This window comes from Rhinatrema bivittatum, chromosome 2, assembly GCF_901001135.1.
Source record: "Rhinatrema bivittatum chromosome 2, aRhiBiv1.1, whole genome shotgun sequence".
NCBI lineage: Eukaryota > Metazoa > Chordata > Amphibia > Gymnophiona > Rhinatrematidae > Rhinatrema > Rhinatrema bivittatum.
Genome location: NC_042616.1, coordinates 445,733,580 through 445,755,332, shown reverse-complemented (window position 1 = coordinate 445,755,332; position 21,753 = coordinate 445,733,580). Strand labels below are relative to the sequence as shown.

At 47.3% G+C, this 21,753-nt stretch overlaps 1 protein-coding gene across 1 annotated transcript in view; it reads right to left on the bottom strand.

Annotated features, from left to right (window-relative positions):
• The window catches only part of RETREG1 (reticulophagy regulator 1), a 302,227-nt gene that overhangs the window by 235,769 nt on the left and 44,705 nt on the right, over positions 1-21,753 (bottom strand). Inside the window, exon 3 of the mRNA XM_029590332.1 lies at positions 610-640. Within this exon, the coding sequence (XP_029446192.1) occupies positions 610-640 (31 nt within the window). The remainder of the gene's footprint in view (positions 1-609; positions 641-21,753) is intronic.

The following is a 21,753-nucleotide window of genomic DNA, read 5'->3' as shown; positions in this document are numbered from 1 at the left end:
TACTTATTTCTCAATCTTCTATAATCTTGATCTTTGTTTTTCCCATTTAAATTGTCTGACTCCGATCAAAACTTGTAAACCGTTGTGATGGCAAAACCGAACGACGGTATATAAAACTCAATAAATAAATAAATATTCTAGTTGCTCTTTTGACCACTGCAGCACACTGAGCCAATGATTTCAATGTATTGTGCACTATGACAAAAGAAAAGTATCAACATACTTTGATAATTATCCTGCCAAAACTAACCACACACAATTTTCACCCGCCAATGTGTGCACATAATTTTTTTTTCTGGAAAGATTTTGCACCTACTTAGGAAAATGAAATATTATGCACATAATTCCAAACCCCATCCCAATCCAGTCCTCAAGAACACCTCTTCCCACTATGGGTGAAAGGATGCATATCTTTATCTGCGTAGCAGGTGGAAGCCCATTTCCAAAGATAAGGCACAGTTTCACTGACAGAACTGGCTTTGAAAATTACCCGCTTGGTTTCTTGAGAAAAAGAAAAAAAAAAAAAAAGAAATAAACAGCAAAAACAAACCCTAATCAAATGCAGTACATAAACCCAGAGAAACATGTTTAGCAAGAAAATTCTCTTACCTCACACTGAGGCTTCGCCACAGCTGTGCAGCTGAAAGAAGAAAAAATGAAAAAAAATTTGTTAAGGTTAGAGAAAAAAAAACAAACAACAATCTGTACCAGATTTTTTCCCCACCCACCCAAAAGTAAAAGTCAAGTAGAAAATATATTTGCAGCACTCAAGAAAGTACATTTGCTTACCTCTAAACAGGGTTCTTGGTAGACAGCTGGATAAATTAGCCATGAGTGAGGTCATTTAATGGCGCTGAACGGATCCATCTCTCCAAGGTCAGTAAAAACCTTTACTAAGCATGAGCAGGAGTTCTTATGCATGCACTGCATCATGAGCCCCTCAGTCTTTTGCAGAGCTTAAGCTTTAGTGAGGTACTTAACTCTCCAGGGAGGTGGGGAGGTAATCAGGATGGCTAATTCATCCTGCTGTCTATGGAGAACCCTATTTACAGGTTAGGAAACTTGCTTTCTCCATCATCAAGCAGAGAGAAATAACTCATGGAGTCCAAAGCTGAGGGTTGCACAATGGAACAATTACCGAAAAACAAACCCACCAATGGAGAGTGGACAACTGGATGAACAGACTGAGCAAAACTGCTTGCCCAAAACTACTTTCATTTCTTGACATGGTACCCAGACAGTAGTGGGATGTGAAGGTGTGCACTGTAATGCCCTCCTCCTCGGCCTCCCCGCCAACCACACCAAACCTTTGCAACTTCTTCAGAATGCTGCAGCACGTATCCTTTGTAACACAAGAAAAAGAGACCACATCACACCAACCCTCATCGAACTCCACTGGCTACCAATCCAATCACGTATCCTGTACAAAACAATATCCCTCATCCACAAGAGCATTACCAACGATAACCTCCACTGGCTCTGCCCCCTCTCCTTCCTCATTCCTCCACAAGACCCACCAGTCCTGCCCTTCAAGGAACTCTCCGCACTCCCTCAATTAAACCCTACAAACTATTCTCCACAATGAATAGGGCCTTTTCCCTCGCCGGCCCCACTATTTGGAACTCCCTCCCTCCAGACCTTTGCACAGAGACATCCACCCCTAAATTCAAAAAGAAACTCAAAACATGGCTTTTTCTACAAGCCTACCCGTCTGCCAATCCTTCCTCATGATTACTAACAGAACTCCTTATGCCTTTGTTTTCTGATTAATTCTTGTAAATACTTGTAAATTACTGTAAACTAGTTTTCTTCATTTGATTACTGTTTCTTGTTTTCCTCTGTTTAATTTCAGTTATCGTTCCATGTAAAGGCCTTTGCCTATTAGTTCTAAGTTAAGTGTAAACCGATACGATGTGCAAACGGTTATCGGTATATAAAAATGCCAAATAAATAAAGTGCCACACCCCCAGCAAGTTGATCCTCCCTATCACTGCGATATAATTTGTACCTTGATATAGCACTGTCCCATTGTTATCCTCCTTCCACCATGTCTCTGAGATGCCAATTATGTCTATCTCATCATTCACTGCTATATACTCTAACTCTCCCATCTTACTTCTTAGACTTCTGGGATTGGCATACAGACATTTCAAAGAGCATTTTTTGTTTGCATTAACAACCTACTTTTCAGTTGATAGGGATAATTTGTAATTCTTAAACTCAAATGATTTTTTACTTATAAGCACATGGACTACTTTTGCTTTTATTGGAACCCCTCTGTTGGGATGCCCTAACTCTCCTGTTTCATTAGTATCCTTCAAAGATACATTCCTCCAAACCATGAACTGCTGAATGACTGTCAGCTTTCTCCCTTGTGAGCATATAAAGTTACTCACACTCTTCCACATCCTTTAATACCTTATGCATGTCAGCCTGCTCCAGGTCTGATAACTATGACAAAGTCTTCAATTTCTTTACACACTTATTTAGCTATTGTGCCATATACAACTGGTGGGCCACAATCCGAGTGCCTGAGTATGGAATTCTGAAACAATTTCTTGCCAAAAGTATCTATATGCTTCAGATCCTTCCCTGGATGTGTATTATAAGAACATAAGAACTTGCCATGCTGGGTCAGACCAAGGGTCCATCAAGCCCAGCATCCTGCTTCCAAACAGAGGCCAATTCAGGCTACAAGAACCTGACAATTACCCAAACACTAAGAAGATCCGATGCTACGGATGCAATTAATAGTAGTGGCTATTCCCTAAGTAAACTTGATTAATAGCAGTGTTAATGGACTTTGCCTCCAAGAACTTATCCAATCATTTTTTAAAGCCAACTTATTTTAAATTTCTTTTTCACCTAAAGCAGCATATGCGAAATGAATTACAATATTTAAAACATGAAAAATACAATTAAAATATACAAACATTTAAAATACAGTACTAACATAAAAACCTGTAGGTGCTGGAGGATTTGTTTCATCCCAACCCATCGGCATGGGATGCCATACTGGGGAGAGAAGTCATTTCCTGAAAGATATCCAGGCGGAATAAGGACGCTCGACAGGTCCAAGCTGAGGGGGAGGGTACTTGTATATATGCTTTTTTTTTCTACATGTTCAACTTTTTGAAAATTCACCCCTCCAACTTTATGTATTTATAAGACAGACCCAGAGCTCTCAGCTGTACTTGAAATGTAGTAAAATGTATATACTGGCTTTAAAGCATGCTTCTAGATAAACGTGGTAGTTCTAGTTTGTTCTGAGAATATCATTTCAGCACAGCCCACTTCAGAATTGCGATTCTTGAGAGGTCTCTTGAGTGTTATACAAATAGTCATATGAAGGGCTACTTATATCTTGCTTTGCATTTTTCCCAACCTGCATAAAAATCCCCAGCAGATTGATGCATATTAGGTATGTGCTTAGAAAACATTTTCGTTTTTGTTATTCAGTTTGTTTTCAGGAAGTTTTTTTTCCACAAATTTCGGTTTGGTTTTTCATTCGTATTTGAGTACACCCAAGTCCTCTTGGCCTGCTTGAGAGCTGACTTTATTACCATAGAGCGGTAAGGATGTTGCGTCGGAGGTGGACCCTTGGGCTGAGGCGGAGTTGACGCAACCCGTAGGCAAGGACCTACGGGACCGCACCATCAGCAGATGGAGTGAGCTGAAGCTAGAGGCCACTGGAGCTTCACCTACACAAGCCTTCGTTCCCCTCGGGTTCAGCCTTTGGGGGCCGGGGCCGGCAGGACTTAGGTGGGCCTCAAAGTTAGCTAGAGATGGATGGTGATTCAGCCCAGAGACAGCAGCTGGTAGATGGCGTAGTCCTATCCTGGAAGGGCGCCAATGGAACAATAAGTAACTGGAGGCGCTCAAGCAAAAGAAGGCCTAAGCCTTGTAAGTCCACATCCAGAGAATAGGCAAGGAGAGGCATCACTGACAGGCGAGGATCAGAGCCGGCGGCAAGTGCATAGAACTCTGGACACAGGAAAGTCTGTAGCGTAGTCAAAGCAATGGTCAGGGCACGGACAAGGCAAGCGAAGTCAAAGCAATGGTCAGGGCATAGTCAAAGCAATGGTCAGGGCATGGACAAAGCAGACGTGGTCAGACATAGCGAAGGTCCGGGACTGGAGAGAAGCTGAAGAGTAGTCAGGCGTGGCAGAGGTCCGGGGCTGGAGAGAAGCTGAAGAGTAGTCAGGCTTAGCAACGGTCAAATCCAAGAGTCAGGCCAAAACAGACAAACAGGAACAAGGAGAACAGGAACCGGGAGCCACATGAAACAGGAACACCACTAAGACACAATTCTAGGATCAGCAACGACTATGAGGAGACCTGTTGCAAAGGCAATGCTATGGAGCGAGGCCTGAGCTTTTATACTCTGAAGAGTCTGACGTCAGCATCTGGGTCTGCAGCCAGGTTCCCGCCGTGGGCCCTTTAAAAGAACTAGTGATGCGCGCACACGTGCCTAGGAAGGGGCGCGGCGCTGATGGCAGCGTCTCTCCGCGGGCCATGCGGAGAGGCCCAATGAGTAGGGACATCTTGGCTGGCAACACTGGGTAGCATGGTAGGACCGGAGGCACAGGAGGGAACCAGAGGTCGGAGCTGGTGGCCCACTGCCGCCAGAGAAGAGGAGCCAGGCACTGGAATCTGTCTGAGAAGGTGAGAGGGCCGCGGGGCTGCTGCGGGTGGCATGCGTAACAAAGGAAGCTGGACCACTCCAAAACCAATGACAGCTTGCACCATGTACTTTAATTCAAGCTTACGGTTACCAGCAGACATGAAGTGGGAGATTGTCACATCAATGTCTGACAATCCTGAAGCAGCTTGTGTACTGGAATCACTGCTAATTCTGCCAGCAGTTGTAGGAACTAAGCCTGACAACTTTCATCCTCAGTTCAGCCTCCTTAATATTAAATACTTTCACAAGCTTGTCCAGCAACTTTGAGTAGCAGAGATCTATGGGAGGAGAAGTAAGGGTTCCAATGGAATTCCCATAGAATCCATGTCTATTCCTGACCATGGGGAGGTGTTGAGCCAAGACTCCAATGATGAAGATGGCGATAAGGGTGGAAATCTGTTGCTTCAGAGGGGATGCCATGTGGATACAGCTCAATTGAACTGAAGCTCCCTCTTTGTCCTCTGACACATTGGGGCTCCCCCTGACAAGGCGAATCCTGCTTCATTTGCTGTAGACTTAAGTGTCTATGGCTAGCAATGCTTTTGATGAAGCACATAGTGGTGTTGAACTGGGTGGGGCTCCACTATACCGGAAAACTTCTTCCATTTTGGACAGGGAGAGGCTCCAAATTCCCTTTGCTATCCTCTGATGTGAATGAGGCAAATATATTCTTTACCATTTCTGTTAACTGATCCATTGGCTGAGGAGCCCTTTGGGCTAAGGGTAGAGAAGAGAAAACTTCTTCAGAAGTGCTAGTCTACAAAGACAATGCCACTGTTGGATCAGAGATACTCCATGCCAACATAAATGGGTTTTGTACCTTCTTCAGTGCTGGGGCCTCACCCAAGATCCGCTATGCTGGTGGAAACTGAACTAGCACCTTCACTGATAGTGGCATGGTCCCTTGCGCTGATGGCACCATAGATGGTGCTATAGTGGGTTTTTGCACCAACTACTTCAATAGCGCATTGGAGAGGATACTTCATGCTGATGCCACAGATGTAAACCTGGTAGGGCTGGGGTCTGGGTACAGAAGGTGCATCAGTGACATAGATGCATCCTGTGCAATGAAGGAAGATGCCCCCAAGGCACTAACGTCTGCTTCTTTGGCTTCAATGGAACCTGCCCCATAGATGAACCCTGCTTAGGTGTCTTGCTCCGAGCCTGTTCGGGCACCAAAGGCCTTTTGATCTTGCTCAACCCACTGACCTATGCAGATCTGGAAACTAGTGCTACATGGTTGGCCAGGAGTAGTGCTCCCAACCAAGCGGGGAATGGGGGAGGTGAGCTATGAGAAATGGGTTCATTCAGCACCATTGGATAATGTCACTCACAAGTCATGGCTAATCCAGCTCTGCTGGTCAACAGAGAAATGAAAAAAACATGTAATATAAGAAGCTTTTTTTAAAAAAATGGAGGATAGTGTCCTTTAAATTTCAGGACATCCAAGGTACAAAAATAAATGTGTTCCAACAGACTTCTTGAGGGCTATGTTAAGGTTATACTTTATTTACAGGGCAAGTGGAGCAATGCTAACTTTTCACAGTTTCTCCTGGCATGCTGAATATACTTACTGGGTCCATCTACCTGCATGGTGCAGATTTCTCTCATTGTAGTCTGTGTACTGAGCGTTAAGCCAAAATGCATACTATTAAGCTGACTTAGAAAATAGCCACTGCTATTACTAGTAACAGTAACATGGGATAGACTTAGTTTTTGGGTACTTGCCAGATTCTTATGGCCTGGATTGGCCACTGTTGGAAACAGGATGCTGGGCTTGATGGACCCTTGGTTTGACCCAATATGGCATTTTCTTATGCAATTGTTAAAATGATGCAGCTACGCTAATGCTTTTATGTATTGTGGTTTAGCAAAATTAGACATTTTTCTCCTATATTGTATTTATAGGACAAATATGATATGGTTGGTGGCTCGCGAGATGCTCCCGCAAGCTGCCTCACTCATCCCCTGATGCCACTTCAGAGCCACTGTGGCATGGAATCATCCTCCTGCTACCACTTCTTCCTCCTCTTGCCGCCACTCAGCACAACATGGACGACATCTAGACCTCAATCTTGCCGACTCTCCTAAGGTGCATGCCCATCATCAGCATACTTAAAGGGGCTATAGTGGGAACTTGCCACGGCTCTCTCCAATGACATGTCAGACCCTGTGCTACTTAGGATCCCTCAAAGGAGCATATGACACCTCAGCAACAGGTCCACTGGTGTGCCTTTGTGTCCCAGTGTGTGTTGCTAGTACACTCTTGTTCCTTGCCTTGTCCATGCCTTGTCTTATCCTCCTCAGCTTGAGTTCCTGGATTCTGACCTTGGCTTGGATTCTGACCTTCCTTGAGCTCTGCCCAGACCTGACCCTCTGCTTTGGACCACTCTTGCCTTGTCTGCTTGCCTGCCCCAACTTCCGGCCTGATATCCTTATCTGCTGTCTGCTCCCTGCCCCGACCTCCAGCCTGGTAGTCCTATTTGCTACCTATCCCAACCTTTGCTTGGACTTGGACTCTTGCTTCTGGATAGCCCTAGGGACTTACCTAAGACCTGCTGGCTGCCAGAACCCAAGGGCTCAACCTGCAAGGGAGGCAGCTGGTATAGGTGAAGTTCCAACCAGTCCCACCCAAGGGCTTCTCCGTCAGCTGTCAGCGTGGGCCTTTGGGCTTGCTCACTAGGCAGCACCAAGGGTCCACTATTCCCACTACTTTAAAGTTAAGTTCAATTATTATATACAGAATAAAATATTTCACTGAGTGGTTGCAATTCATTTAGCATACACATTGAGTCTTAAACATTCACTGTTAGTTTTTCCTGGTTTGGCCATGATCCAAACAGTTTCATGACCCCAGTAGGATCATATGACAGGACTCCCCCCCCATCCCATACACACACTGCACACGTTTTTAGTCTTGGCCAAAAGGCCAAAGACCATCCTTCGCTCATGACTCAGACCTTACCAAAAGACTGAGAAAATCCTAAGTGCTCATTTATTTATTTTAATATAGAGTTTAATCCTCGTGCTTTGGCTATGGTTATAAAACAAACATGAAGCCAATGAGGACGAATGGCAGGATGTTAATTGCCTATATTGTACAGGATTTAATCTCAAAGGCCAAGGAACCATCCTCAGCTTATAGCTCAAACTTTACACTTGATAAGAACATAAGAACTTGCCATGCTAGGTCAGACGAAAGGTCCATCAAGCCCAGCATCCTGTTTCCAACAGAGGCCAAAACCAGGCCACAAGAACCTGCAATTACCCAAACACCAAGAAGAACCCATGCTACTGATGCAATTAATAGCAGTGGCTATTCCCTAAGTAAACTTGATTAATAGCAGTTAATGGACTTCTCCTCCAAGAACTTATCCAAACCTTTTTTGAACCCAGGTACACTAACTGCACTGACCACATCCTCTGGCAACAAATTCCAGAGCTTAGTAGTGCGTTGAGTGAAAAAGAATTTTCTCCTATTAATCTTAAATGTGCCACATGCTAACTTCATGGAGTGCCCCCTAGTCCTTCTATTATCTGAAAGTGTAAATAACCAATTCACATCTACTCATTCAAGCCCTCTCATGATGGAAGGCAAGGAGCCAAGAAGAAATCAGAAAGACAGAGCAAAATTGTTCAATCCCACCAATTTTTTTTAAATAAGAAAAACTACTGAAAAAATGATTAAAAAATATAAATTTTAGTCTGCTGATCATTAACACATCAGATGAATTACAATTTAAAAAGAAAAAATGTAATTACATAATTGTTATATCTGTCAGGTTGATATTCAAGTGTTTATCTGGCCAAGTTTGGGACTTAGCAGGTCAAGTCAGGGGTTTTACATCTCATCCCACCTAACAGCTAAGTTTTAAAAAGTGGAGCACCATTTCCACCCCATTCAGAACTGAGTTCTGAACAGGAACAGGTCAGCTGCCAGTGAAGGAACCAGTCCTGGCTCAAGTGAAGTGACTAAGTCCCGGTACAACTGACAGGTACCAGCACTTAGATGTTCAATTGATAGGAGGAGTTAAGTACAAAGCGGTACTTCTCTCTAGCTTTTGCAGAGAGACGTTCCAATTCTATCCCCTTACCCACTCCTTCACATCAATGTTTGCTTCAGGGAGGTGCTGCTTTTTTCCAATACTCTTCTTTCAATAGCCAATAACTTCATAGCAACTTGGTATATTTTACCAGAATACAACTCAGAGGGACAAATACCCAATATATACACCCTAGAACCATCAGGCACTACCATCCCAAAAAATGGATGACAGTCCTTTGAACAGCAGCCCAGTAATCTTTAAGAACCAGACAAGCATACAAAATATGGGTAAGAGTACATCTGACCACAATCCCTCCAACAAAGATCCATCACCTTCAAATGAGAAGGTGTAAAATAGACACGCATTATGTATTCTATACTGCTGTTCTGCTACATCAAGTGACTGAAAGCATTTCCAGAGGTCAATCAGAACAAAATTCTAATCCTCCTCCTGGCTTTCCCACACGGTCAGGCCAATGCAATATCGTGCACTAGGGCTAGCGCACAGGTTAACCAGCAGTTGGATGCGCGTTTTGGTCGCTCATCCATAACCCGATGCAATAAGGGGATCAGGGCGCCTCAAGACTTAATGCCAGCTGCGGGGCTGTCGTTAATTTTTGAGGGTTAAAATGTGCACGTTGGGTGCATTTTTTTTCTTTACACATCGGGGGTACTAGCTAATAGCCTCATCAACGTGGCATTTACATGTGATGAGCACTATTAGCTATGTGCATTTTGGACGCACGCTGATCTCCTTATTGCATCACGGGTTATAGATGAGCATCCAAAACGCGAATCCAACTGCGGGTTAACCTGTGCGATAGCCTAAGTGCACATAAGAACATGCCATGCTGGGTCAGACCAAGGGTCCATCAAGCCCAGCATCCTGTTTCCAACAGTGGCCAATCCAGGCCTTAAGAACCTGGCAAGTACCCAAAAACTAAGTCTATTCCATGTTACTGTTGCTAGTAATAGCAGTGACTATTTTCTAACGGGCCGATTCAGTAAAGTCTGCGGGAGAGCGGACGAACGCCCGCTCTCCCGGCGCGCACACAGGCCACTCACCTGTGCGCGCGATACAGTATTTAAATTAGGTGGTGCAGTAGAAACAGGCAAAAGGAGGCGCTAGGGACACTAGCGCGTCCCTAGCGCCTCCTTTTAGCCCGGAGTGGCGGCTGTCAGCGGGTTTGACAGCCGACGCTCAATTTTGCCGGCATCGGTTCTCGAGCCCGCTGACAGCCATGGGCTCGGAAACCGGACGCCGGCAAAATTGAGCATCCGGTTTTCGGCCCGACAGCCACCGGCCCTTTTTAAATTTTTTACTCTTCGGGACCTCTGACTTAATATCGCCATGATATTAAGTCGGAGGGTGCACAGGAAAGTATTTTTTACTGCTTTTCTGTGCACTTTCCTGGTGCTGGCAGAAACTAGCGCCTACCTTTGGATAGGCGCTAATTTCTTAAAGTAAAATGTGCGGCTTGGCTGCACATTTTACTTACTGTATCGTGCGGGCATACCTAATAGCGCCCTCAACATGCATTTGCATGTTGAGGGCGCTATTAGGTGCCGCGGGTTGGAGGCGCGTTTTCCTCCCCTTACTGAATAAGGGGTAAGGGAAAACGCGCATCCAAGGGCAGGTTAACAGTGCGCTCCATCGGCCTGTAAGTCAACTTAATTAATAGCAGGTAATGGACTTCTCCAAGAACTTAACCAATCCTTTTTTAAACACAGCTACACTAACTGCACTAACCACATCCTCTGGCAACAAATTCCAGAGTTTAATTGTACATTGAGTGAAAAAGAACTTTCTCCGATTAATTTTAAATGTGCCACATGCTAACTTCATGGAGTGCCCCCTAGTCTTTCTACTATCCAAAAGAGTAAATAACTGATTCACATCTACCCGTTCTAGACCTCTCATGATTTTAAACATCTCTATCATATCCCCCCCTCAGCCATATCTTCTCCAAGCTGAAAAGTCCTAACCCTTTAGTCTCTCTTCATAGGGGAGCTGTTCCATTCCCCTTATCATTTTGGACTGTAAATGCACTACAATCCAAATTTGGCCTACTGCAGAGTTCTAAAAATTTTACTTGTCCGTTCCTTTGCATTTTTATTAACAAAAATTATCTTCTCCCCCATCAATGGGGCTCAAGTCAGTGTATCCCACACCAGTGGTCTACAAATTAACCCAAATTAAATTTGGTTTGAAAATCTGTCCAAGATCTACAAATCAAGTCATAGCATAGCAGGACAAGAGCTGACAGTTTCTCATACCCTAAAATAGAGCTACTCCCAAAAATTGTTTCCCACCCATTGGCTTCACATAACCCCATCACACCCAAGAAGCAACCAATGAATCAAATACTCTTTTAGACACATACCAACCACCCCTAATCCCCAGCTCTCTCTGTTCTGACTCTATTCCATGCTGACTGATCCCAGGGGAATTTCATCGAGCCAGAATATTAAATAAAGCAGCCTTGCAGTATCTGAAAAAGTTAGGGAAATTAATATCCTCAACCGCCCTAGCTCTCTCCAAACCTGTAAGCTAATACATGCAGCCTTATCCACCTATAAGATTTAAAACTATTTTATTCAGGACCTGAAAAAAAAAAACTTGAAGGTAACGCTATGGGTGTCATAACAAACAAATATAGACTCCTTGGTAGCTATTTCATACGAATTGCATTTGCTCTACCCAACTAGCTCATAGGCAATCTTTTCCAATTCAAAGCTGTTACGTTTGGACAGCAGCAGGGTAAGCCTGTGACTGGCTGCACTCACCAGCTATCCAGAGGCTGAAGCAGCAGGAACATTGCTACACGCACACAGGTCCTTCACAGCAGAACGCCACCTTCTCTGCAATACCACTGTCCACTTCTTTAGGCGCACGCGCATGACCTCATTATAAAGGCCCCACAGCAGGAACTCTTTCCAGGCGCCCTCAGAGGACATCAGCCCTGCCGGGATATTTAAGCAAGGGCCCCACATCATTTACTCACCTCAGCAATGGGTCTCCTGTCTAGAGCAGTGCGTGTTGCTCCTGTTGTTCCTGCGTTTCAGCCTTGCCTTGCCCTGCCCATCTTGTCCAGTCTTGTTTTGCCCGGCTTGCCTTGTCCAGTTTCTCCTCACCTGTCCTCACCCATTCTTTGGGCTGATATCCTGGTACTGACCTCTTGCCTTGTACCTGACCTCACTTGCCTGCTGCCTGGACCTGACCATTGCCTTGGACCTGATCACACTTGCCTGCCACCTGTCCCGACCCTGGCCTGTTCCCGGGTATCTCCTGTCCTGACCCTGGTGTGTTCTTGGACCCTTGCTCATCCTACGGTCTTGCTGGCTGTCAAAACCCAAATGCTCAACCTACGGGGAAGGCAGCTGGTATAGGTGATGCTCCAGTCTGTCCCGCTTTAGGGCACATTCGCTAGCTGTTGGCATAGGCCTCATAGGTTCACCTACAAGACTGTGTCAACTACACTACAGCACCAAGGGCTCACACCCACACCACTCAGCACAAAAGCATCTGCCTTCAGCTGTTTTAGCAGAGGCCAGTAATTCAACTGGAAAAGATTTCCAGAAATGGAAACCCCCAGAAATTTCAAAATCAGCAGTGGTCCACCTAAATGGGCAGTGTATTTCTTTCTGAATACTAAGATTAGGCACGGCCTAGCAGCATGAGTTCAGACTTCTGGATATTTATTTTGTAACAAGATACCTCCCCATAAGCTTTTAAAGCCTCCAGCAAGTCTGGAATGGAAACAGTCAGATTAGGTACGTAAACTGACATATCATCAGCATAAAGCACCACTTTATGCACCTGTCCATGAAAAAGGATCCGCTCTACGTATATATTCTGTTAGGGGTTCCATCACCAGAGTGAACAGCATAGGTGAGAGAGGACACCCCTACCTCATTTCTCTATGCAAATGAGAACCAGCTGACGAGACACCATTAACTAGTACCTCCGCTGTAGGGGAAAAATAAAGTCATAACCCACCTCCTAAAATTATTCCCAAAACAAGACTCCCAAAGTTTCTTCTAAGAAATCCCATGCCACCCTATTAAAAGCTTTTTCTGCATCTAGCGGCAATATTGCCAAGCACCTTCCTTGCACCGCCTCAGAATCAATTATGGTGAGAATTCTCAACATCTTGCTGCTAGATTGCCTCCCAGAGTTAAACCCCATCTGAAGCCTATGGACAAGTAGCCCCATAAGTCTTATCCAGACTAGTGGCAAGTATTTTAGCAAAAATGTTTAAATCTGTATTTATTGATATAGGAGGCACAGTCATCCTTAGGCTTCCCTTCTTTATGTATCACTATAATAGTCTTGGATAATACCCTTCTACCAACACATTCTGAAATAACAGAACCAAAATGGGGGTCAACTACTCAAATTTCTTATAATATTCTACCCCAAACCCATCTTTTTTATCACCACCTCTAGCACCTCAAATGCTGCGATAGGCACATCTAACGTCTCTCTATCTTCCATACTCAGTTTAGGCAACGGAATATTCTCTTCACAGTCCAATATAAAAAAAGTTTCCTTTAAACATCAAGTAAGCCAACCTCCCTCCCTGATACTATTCTGCAAAAAATGTAGACATTCCCTTCCTATAATTTCCAAGGAGTGACTTACCACTCCTATCAAGCGCTAAATTAACATGAAAATCCCCTCCCACCAACAAAACATCTTTACCCTCAGTATAAAGTTATTCAAAGGTATCATGAAAAAAAAATGGTTTAGACCATTCATTGGAGCACACACATTAAGCAAGGTTATGAACTGCTCATGAAACTACTCTAACTAAAATAAATCTCCCTTCTGGGTCCCAAATAACTACTTGTTCATGATGAAAATGTACAGTCGTCCCAAAACAAATAATCACACCACCTCTCCTTTTCCTCAACCTAAAGAAGGCAGAAAGATATTCTGCCACCCATGGAGCCTTAAGTTTATAATTCTCCACAGTATCTTGCCAATGTGTTTCCTGCAGGAAAACTATATCCACATTCAATTGCTTCAATCTCTGTGCCACTTGTTTCCTTTTTATTGGATGGTTCAGGCCCTTCACATTCCAAAAGCAGAGTTGCAAAGAACCCATCTTAAGAGCTATCAAAGTTACCACACCATAACACACTCCTCAAAGACACTCCATTCTACCATAGAAAACATATCCTACATAAGGTACACATGAGCACATTATCCCCCTGCCTCCAAATGCCCAGTACACCATCCCTTCCCTCACGTCCATATATCAAAGAAAATCCCCATCCTATCAAGTCATAAGAACATAAGAAGAACAACTTTAGCTTCCCAGCATATTCCTCAAGCAGAAACAAAGCATGGGCCCAAAAAGACCCAACCCTGGAGACGGTATAGGTTCTCAGCTGCATAAAGACAAAATAGCCGCACTAAACCACAACAGATTACCAACATTGCAAACTGCAATCCTAGTAGAATAAACAACAATATTAAGAATTGTCAATGAACAACTTTCCCACAAGATTTGCAGCCCCATCAAATTAGGGATAGAAAGAGGAAAACACACTTCCCTCTTCCTTGATGCTTCCAGTCCAATCATGTCTTCCAGGAATCAAGTATTACTAAACCTCATAGCCCAGGGCCTAGTAGAAGACCCAGCAATAGAAATTAATCAAGCTCACAAACTTCATAGTGCACCAGATATTTCAGCCAGTTCCCCACTAGTCTCCAAATCCACAACTTGACTCGACTCTCCCTCCTCACAATGTGTCGGAGAGTCAGATTTTCTGCAGCTAGCATTTCATGCGGCTCTACTCATGATAGTGCTGGAGCGCCAGGATAGAGTGGAGGCTGCACATGATTGCACCACCGCGGATCCCACTCCATAGTGAGTTGATTCGGGCCAGGGCTTCAGCCCGGTAGGTGAAGAAAAGGCTTTCCACTCTCCGTTGAGGTAAACGGTTAGTTTAGCAGGGTAGAGTAAGCAAAATCACTGGTACCATTCATGAAATTCTCTCTTGATCCTCGCATACACAGCTATCCTGCACATACAGGCCGATACAGAAAAACGCGCGGGAGAGCCAGCGAGCACCCGCTCTCCCGGCGTGCGCACAGGCCACTCTCTTGGGCGCGCGATTCAGGAGGGTGTCCTATGCAAATTAGGGCCCGCGGTAAAAAGAGGCGCTAGAGACACTAGCGCGTCCCTAGTGCCTCCTTTTTGACAGGAGCGGCGGCTGTCAGCGGGTTTGACAGCAGACGCTCAAACCCGCTGACAGCCACGGTTCGGAAAACAGACGCCGGCATAATTGAGCATCCGTCTTCCGACCCGCGGGCCAATTTAAAATTTTTTTTTTTTTAATTTTTAATTTTTTTTTATTTTTGGGGCCTCTGACTTAATATCGCTATGATATTAAGTCGGAAGGTATACAGAAAAGCAGTTTTTTCTGCTTTTCTGTACATTTCCCCCTGCGCCGGCAGAAATTAACTCCAGCCTTTGGACAGGCATTAATTTTTGAAAGTAAAATGTGCGGCTTCGCTGCACATTTTGCTTTCTGGTTCACACGGGAATAACTAATAGGACCATCAACATGCATTTGCATATTGCGGGCGCTAGTAGTTTCGGGGGGGTTGGTCGCTCGTGTTTGACGCACTATTACCCCTTACTGTATAAGGGGTAAAGCTAGCGCGTCAAAAACGCGCAGCTAAACCCGGGCTAACAGTGCGCTCTACCGGAGCGCATTGTACTGTATCGGCCCGATAGTATGCATACTGTACTCAGGGGAAAACTATACCCAAGAATTCTTGTATTGCAAGCAAATCAGTTCTCTGGCTGTCTGCACTTGTTATGGAAGTCTCTGTTTAGTAGACCCTTGGGCCGACCTGCTAGAGACTGGGAAAGGTGGTCAATGTCTCTAGTGAATAGCAGGCCGGGAGGCAGATGTTCTTCACCCTGGAAGCCGGTACTCCCCCGGGAGGAACCCGTAGGAGCCCAACCGCTGGGACTTAGGTGGCTTCACCCTTGGAAGCCGAAGCCCCCCCAGGAGGAGCCCATAGGGGCCCTGCCGCTGGGACTTAGGCGGGTTGTGGATCAGAACAGGTAACTGGAACCAGACTAGGACAGTAGCAAAACTGTAACTGGGCTCGGGTTCTGGAACCAGGCAAGAACTGTAGCAAGACTTGGGTACTGGAACCAGGCAGGAACTGTAGCAGGAACGGAGCGACGAAGCAAAGCGAGTCACTCCGGGGCACAGCGCAACAGGAAACCGGGAGGCTAGCCCGTTGCAAGGCAAAGACTGGATGGCCGCGGCCGGCTTATCAAGGCCGCGGCATCTGACGCCAGGAGTTGGGCGGAGTCACCACTGGCGGGAAACGGCCTAGAAAAGTGCCCAAGTGGCACGTGCGCGCCTAGGAGCAGGGCGTCCATGGGAGGGCTCGCATCGGTGCAGCCCCAGCGGGGACGCCACCAACCAGGCCTCTGGAAGCGGGAGCAGGTCTGGGAGCCCGGAGGTAAGGGCCTGGCCGCGGTGCTCGCAGCCAGAACCGCAACAGTACCTCCCCTCTTACGCCCCCTCTTAGCAGGTCCGGGTTTACTTGAGTGGTCCAGATGGAACTGCCGTAATAAGTCCTTGTCGAGGATGTTACGGGCCGGTTCCCAAGAATTATCCTCGGATCCGCAACCCTCCCAGGCAAGCAAGTATTCCCATCAGAGTTGATGAAACCAGACATCCAAAACTTCACGCACTTGATACGTGACCTCTTCCGGTACTGAAGGATCCGATGTTTCAAGGGCCCGGGAGTAGTACCTGGATAACAAGAGGCTTCAGCAATGACACATGGAAGACGTCATGTATGCGCATGGAGGAGGGTAGGCGCAGACGGTAAGAGACTGCTCCCACACGTTCGGCGACTTGAAAAGGCCCACAGAATTTCGGTGCTAGTCGTCTGAACGGAATACGTAGCTGTAGATTTCTGGTGCTAAGCCAGACTCGGTCTCCTGGAAGGAAAATGGGTGCTGGCTGACGATGCCTATCTGCCCACTTCTTAGCGGACAGGGCGGCTTTACGGATTCTTTCCTGGGTAGAGATCCACAAGGAACGAAGCTGGTGAGCTGAGAGTTGCACTGCCGGGAGTGCACTAGGTTCAGGCGAAGGTAAGGGCGGACGAAGTTGCTTCCCATAAACAACGAGGAACGGCAAACTTCTAGTAGCAGCATGTGTGTGATTATTATACGAGAACTCCGCCCATGGGAGTAGCTTAGCCCAATTATCTTGTCGTTCGTTCACGAAGGCACAAGGAAAGTCTTCAAGTTTCGATTGGTTCATTCCGTTTGCCCATCACTTTGAGGATGGAACGCTGATGAAAGACTAAGTTGCACATTGAAGCGTTTGCATAAGGTTTTCCAATAACGAGCTGTAAACTGTGGTCCTCGATCGGAGACTATATCCTGCGGGAGACCGTGAAGTCTAAAGATATGCTGGGCAAACAGGCCGGCCAGGTCAGGTGCAGAAGGTAGCTTAGGCAAAGGGACAAAAAGTGCGCCATCTTGGAAAATCGGTCCACGGTTACCCAAATGACCGAATTACCTCCTGAGGCAGGAAGGTCCACGACGAAATCGGTGGAGATGTGCTTCCACGGCTCCACCGGGATGGGCAAAGGTTGCAACAGGCCCCTGGGCTTCCCGATGGGTGGCTTTTAAACATCACAAGTAGGGCATGAGCCCACAAAAAGCTTGGACGTCCTGTCTCACCGTTGGCCACCAGTAGAAACGGTTTAACAAGTCCATAGTCCCTTTCCACCCCGCATGATCCCCAGTGAGGGAGTCATGGGCCCAAGCGAGAACTGCTCTCAGAGAGCGACGTGGAGCGACGGTCTTCCCTTGGGAGGACACTGAGGTTGCAGCAAGACTTACTTTCTCAGGGTCCAAAATATATTGGGGTGTATCAGGAGTCTCTTCAACCTCAGAAGAGCGCGAGAGCGCATCAGCTCGAACGTTCTTCGAGCCGGGTCGGTAGGGTAACGTAAAGTCAAACTTGTCAAAAAACAGCAACCACCGGGCTTGTCTTGGATTCAGGCGTTGGGCTTGCTTCAAAAATGCTAGGTTCTTCTGATCGGTGTAAATCGTAACCGTATGGTTGGCTCCTTCCAACCACTGTCTCCATTCCTCCAGGGCAAGTTTCACGGCTAGCAACTCTTTATCCCCAACACAGTAGTTGCTCTCTGCCGGGGAGAATTTCCTTGAGAAATATGAACAGGGCAACAGCTGTCCAGAATCAGAGTACTGACTAAGTATGGCCCCCACGGCCACATTGGAGGCATCAACTTCCACCACGAAGGGCCGGCTGGGATCCGGATGACGAAGGCAAGTGTCTAACCAGAAGGCTTCTTTAAGGGCCTCAAAAGCTTGGCAGGCAGAAGCAGGCCAATCCACTGCGTTAGCCCCCTTTCGGGTGAGGGCAGTTAACGGGGCCACAATACGAAAGTAATTGGGAATAAAGTCACGGTAGAATTTAGAAAAGCCGAGGAAGCGTTGCAACGCTTTAAGACCCCTGGGCCGGGGCCAATTCCTAATAGCCGCCACTTTCTCAGGATCCATTCGAAAGCCAGCTGCAGAGACTATGTAGCCTAGTAACAGCAGGGATGTCTTCTCGAAGCTACCTTTTTCCCACTTCGCGTACAGGCCATGCTCCGTAAGTATCTGGAGCACTTGACGGACATGCTGACGGTGCGACGACAGATCCTGGGAGTAGATTAACACAACGTCGAGGTAACAATTACACAGGTGTTCAGAAGGTCCCGCAACACCTCATTTCCGGGACGGATTCTGACTAAATTGTACGCTCCTCGCAAGTCCAATCTTGTGAAAATCTTCGCTCCTCGAAGCCGATCAAGGAGCTCCAGGATTAACGGGAGCGGGCAGAGGTCTCGCTTGGTAATAGAATTTAGGCCTCGATAGTCCATGCACAGGCTCAGTGAGCAGTCTTTCTTGCTAGGTATGGATAAAGGGATAAACCCTTCCTCGGGGGGGGGGCATAGTACCAGATTGCAAGTCTATAGCACAGTCATACGGACGATGCTGCGGAAGGATCTCCGCCTTGTTCTTGAAGAATTCATCCGTAAAGTCCTCATAAGGTGCAGGAGGACCCACGGCAGCGTGCATCAAGGGAAGTGCGGGAGTCTTGGGCACTTTCATACAATTAGCTAGGCAAAAAGGACTCCATTTGAGAATCTGTAGCGTATCCCACTGAATCGTGGGCGAGTGTTTCTGTAACCACGGCAACCCTAGCACCACAGGGTGGACAGCCTTCTCCAACACTAGGAAGGCTATCTCCTCCGAATGGATCGCCCCGGTGCGGACCGTAATGGGTGCTGTGGACATCTGGACATGTCCTGAAAGAAGCGTCCCCTGGATAGAGGTAATTCGTAATGGGACCTCCCGTCTATGTGTAGGGATACGCAACTGGGAGGCTAAGTCCTGCAGGATGAAATTACCTCCGGCTCCGGAATCCAGGAACACCATCGTCTCAAAGGAACCTCCGGGATATTCCAAGGTAACAGGAAGAGTACACTGAGGAGCAGTAGCACAGCCTAGGAGGAGCTCCTCCAGACCTCCTAGGCTTTGGCGTTTTCCGCATGCTCCTGGCAGCGTGCCAAGAAGTGGCCCTTCTGGCCACAATACAAGCACAACTTCAGCGAACGGCGACGTTGCCTTTCTTCAACAGAAAGCGGGGCTCGTCCCAGCTGCATAGGTTCGCAGGTGGGAGCGTCTGGACGAGAAGTCTTGAGCGAGGGCACCGGTCTCGGCCCACGAGCCGGACTATGGCGAAAGGAGTGTTGCTCCTTGGCCCGTTGTTGTAGGCGGCGGTCAATGCGGGCAGCCATCTCAATCAAGGCATTGAGGTCCTCCGGCAGATCTCAAGCAGCAATTTCATCCTTTATGCGTCCGGAGAGGCCTTCCAGGAAGATGGCCTTAAGACTACCATCTTGCCAACCTACTTCTTGGGCTAAAGTCCGAAACTCCATTGCATAATCTGCCAAGGAGTGAGCTCCCTGACGAAGTTGCAGCAGGTCATACGTAGCTGTGGTTACTCGGGCGGGCTCATCAAAGGCCTGGCGAAAGTTCGTGATGAACAGCTGTAAGTCCGTTAGCGAAGAATCATTGTTTTCCCAAAGGGGAGAAGCCCAGATTAAGGCTTTCCCGTCAAGCAGGGACAGGACATATGCCACTTTCACCGAATCTGAGGGGAACTGCCGAGGCAACAAAGAGAACCATACAAAACATTGGTTCAAGAAGCCGCGGCAGGTCCTTAAATCCCCAGCGTAACGAGAGGGTGCGGGCAGCTGGGTCACTGATGAGTCCTGGGCCTCGAGTCCTGGTTCTGGGGCAGACAAAGCCCTGGCATCCAACCGGGCCGACAACTCCCCTACCAATCCGGTAAGGACCTCGAGGTACTGTTGTTGATACTGCAGCTGCTGGGCCAACCCCGGCAGGTCCAAGGGGACAGGCGCATCCGCCGAGTCCATGGCCTTGCAATCTGTTATGGAAGTCTCTGTTTAGTGGACCCTTGGGCCGACCTGCTGGAGACTGGGAAAGATGGTCAATGTCTCTAGTGAATAGCAGGCCGGGAGGCAGATGTTCTTCACCCTGGAAGCCGGTACTCCCCTGGGAGGAGCCTGTAGGAGCCCAACCGCTGGGACTTAGGTGGCTTCACCCTTGGAAGCCGAAGCCCTCCCGGGAGGAGCCCGTAGAGGCCCGACCGCTGGGACTTAGGCGCATTGTGGATCAGGACAGGTAACTGGAACCAGACTAGGACAGTAGCATCACTGTAACTGGGCTCGGGTTCTGGAACCAGGCAGGAACTGTAGCATGACTCGGGTACTGGAACCAGGCAGGAACTGTAGCAGGCTTTGGGTACTAGAACCAGGCAGGAACTGTAGCAGGATTCGGGTACTGGAACCAGGCAGGAACAGTAGTAGGCAGGCTGGAACCAAGCCAGTATTAAAGCAGGCAAGCAGGCACCAACCAGGTACTGTAGCAGGCAGGCAGGAACCAAGCAGGTACTGTAGCAAGCAGGCAGGAACCAAGCAGGTACTGTAGCAAGCAAGTAGGGACTAAGCAGGTACTGTAGCAGGCAGGCAGGAACCAGGCAGGTACTGTAGCAGGAACGGAGCGACAAAGCAAAGCGAGACACTCCAGGGCACAGCGCAACAGGAAACCGGGAGGCTAACCCGTTGCAAGGCAAAGACTGGATGGCCACGGCCGGCTTATCAAGGCCGCAGCGTCTGACATCAGGAGTTGGGCGGAGTCACCACTGGCGGGAAACGGCCTAGAAAAGCGCCCAAGGGGCGCGTGCGCGCCTAGGAGCCGGGGTCCATGGGAGGGCTTGCAGCGGCGCAGCCCCAGCGGGGATGCCACCAACCAGGACGCAAACCAGGCCTCTGGAAGCAGGCGCAGGTCCAGGAGCCCGGAGGTAAGGGCCTGGCCGCGGTGCTCGTGGCCAGAACCACAACAGCACTAACTATTCTTTCATCTGAAAAGAGTGAAACTTATTTAGCACAGCATGTGCCTGTTACCATTGCTCCTGGGCATCCCTAGCATCCTGTGCACTCGGTCCAATCAAAATTCTGGCTTGGACTCATCTGGCTTCAGCACCTCTTGTAAACATTTTTTCATATACAAAAAAAACGTTGCCTTCTTCACCTTCTGGAATCCCTAGGAAGCACACATTGCTCTGACGTGATCAATTTTCTAGCTCCACAACCTTCCCTTTTAGATCACTCACTTGCTTCTGTAAGTTTGCCAAGGAATTGGCAGCACCAGACTCCTAGGACTCCAAATTTGAGACTTGGCATTCCAGCTCTTCAACCTGCAGGGAGAGCTTGTCTAGCTTTTCATTGACGTCAGACATTCAGTTTTTAAGGAACTGAATTTTTTTTTTAGAGAATTCATCATGCAGAGCTCGAATCTCCATTATAACTTATCTAGACTGCTAGTCTGTTCCTTAGATATCAACGGCCCATCTTAAAAGCTCAGTC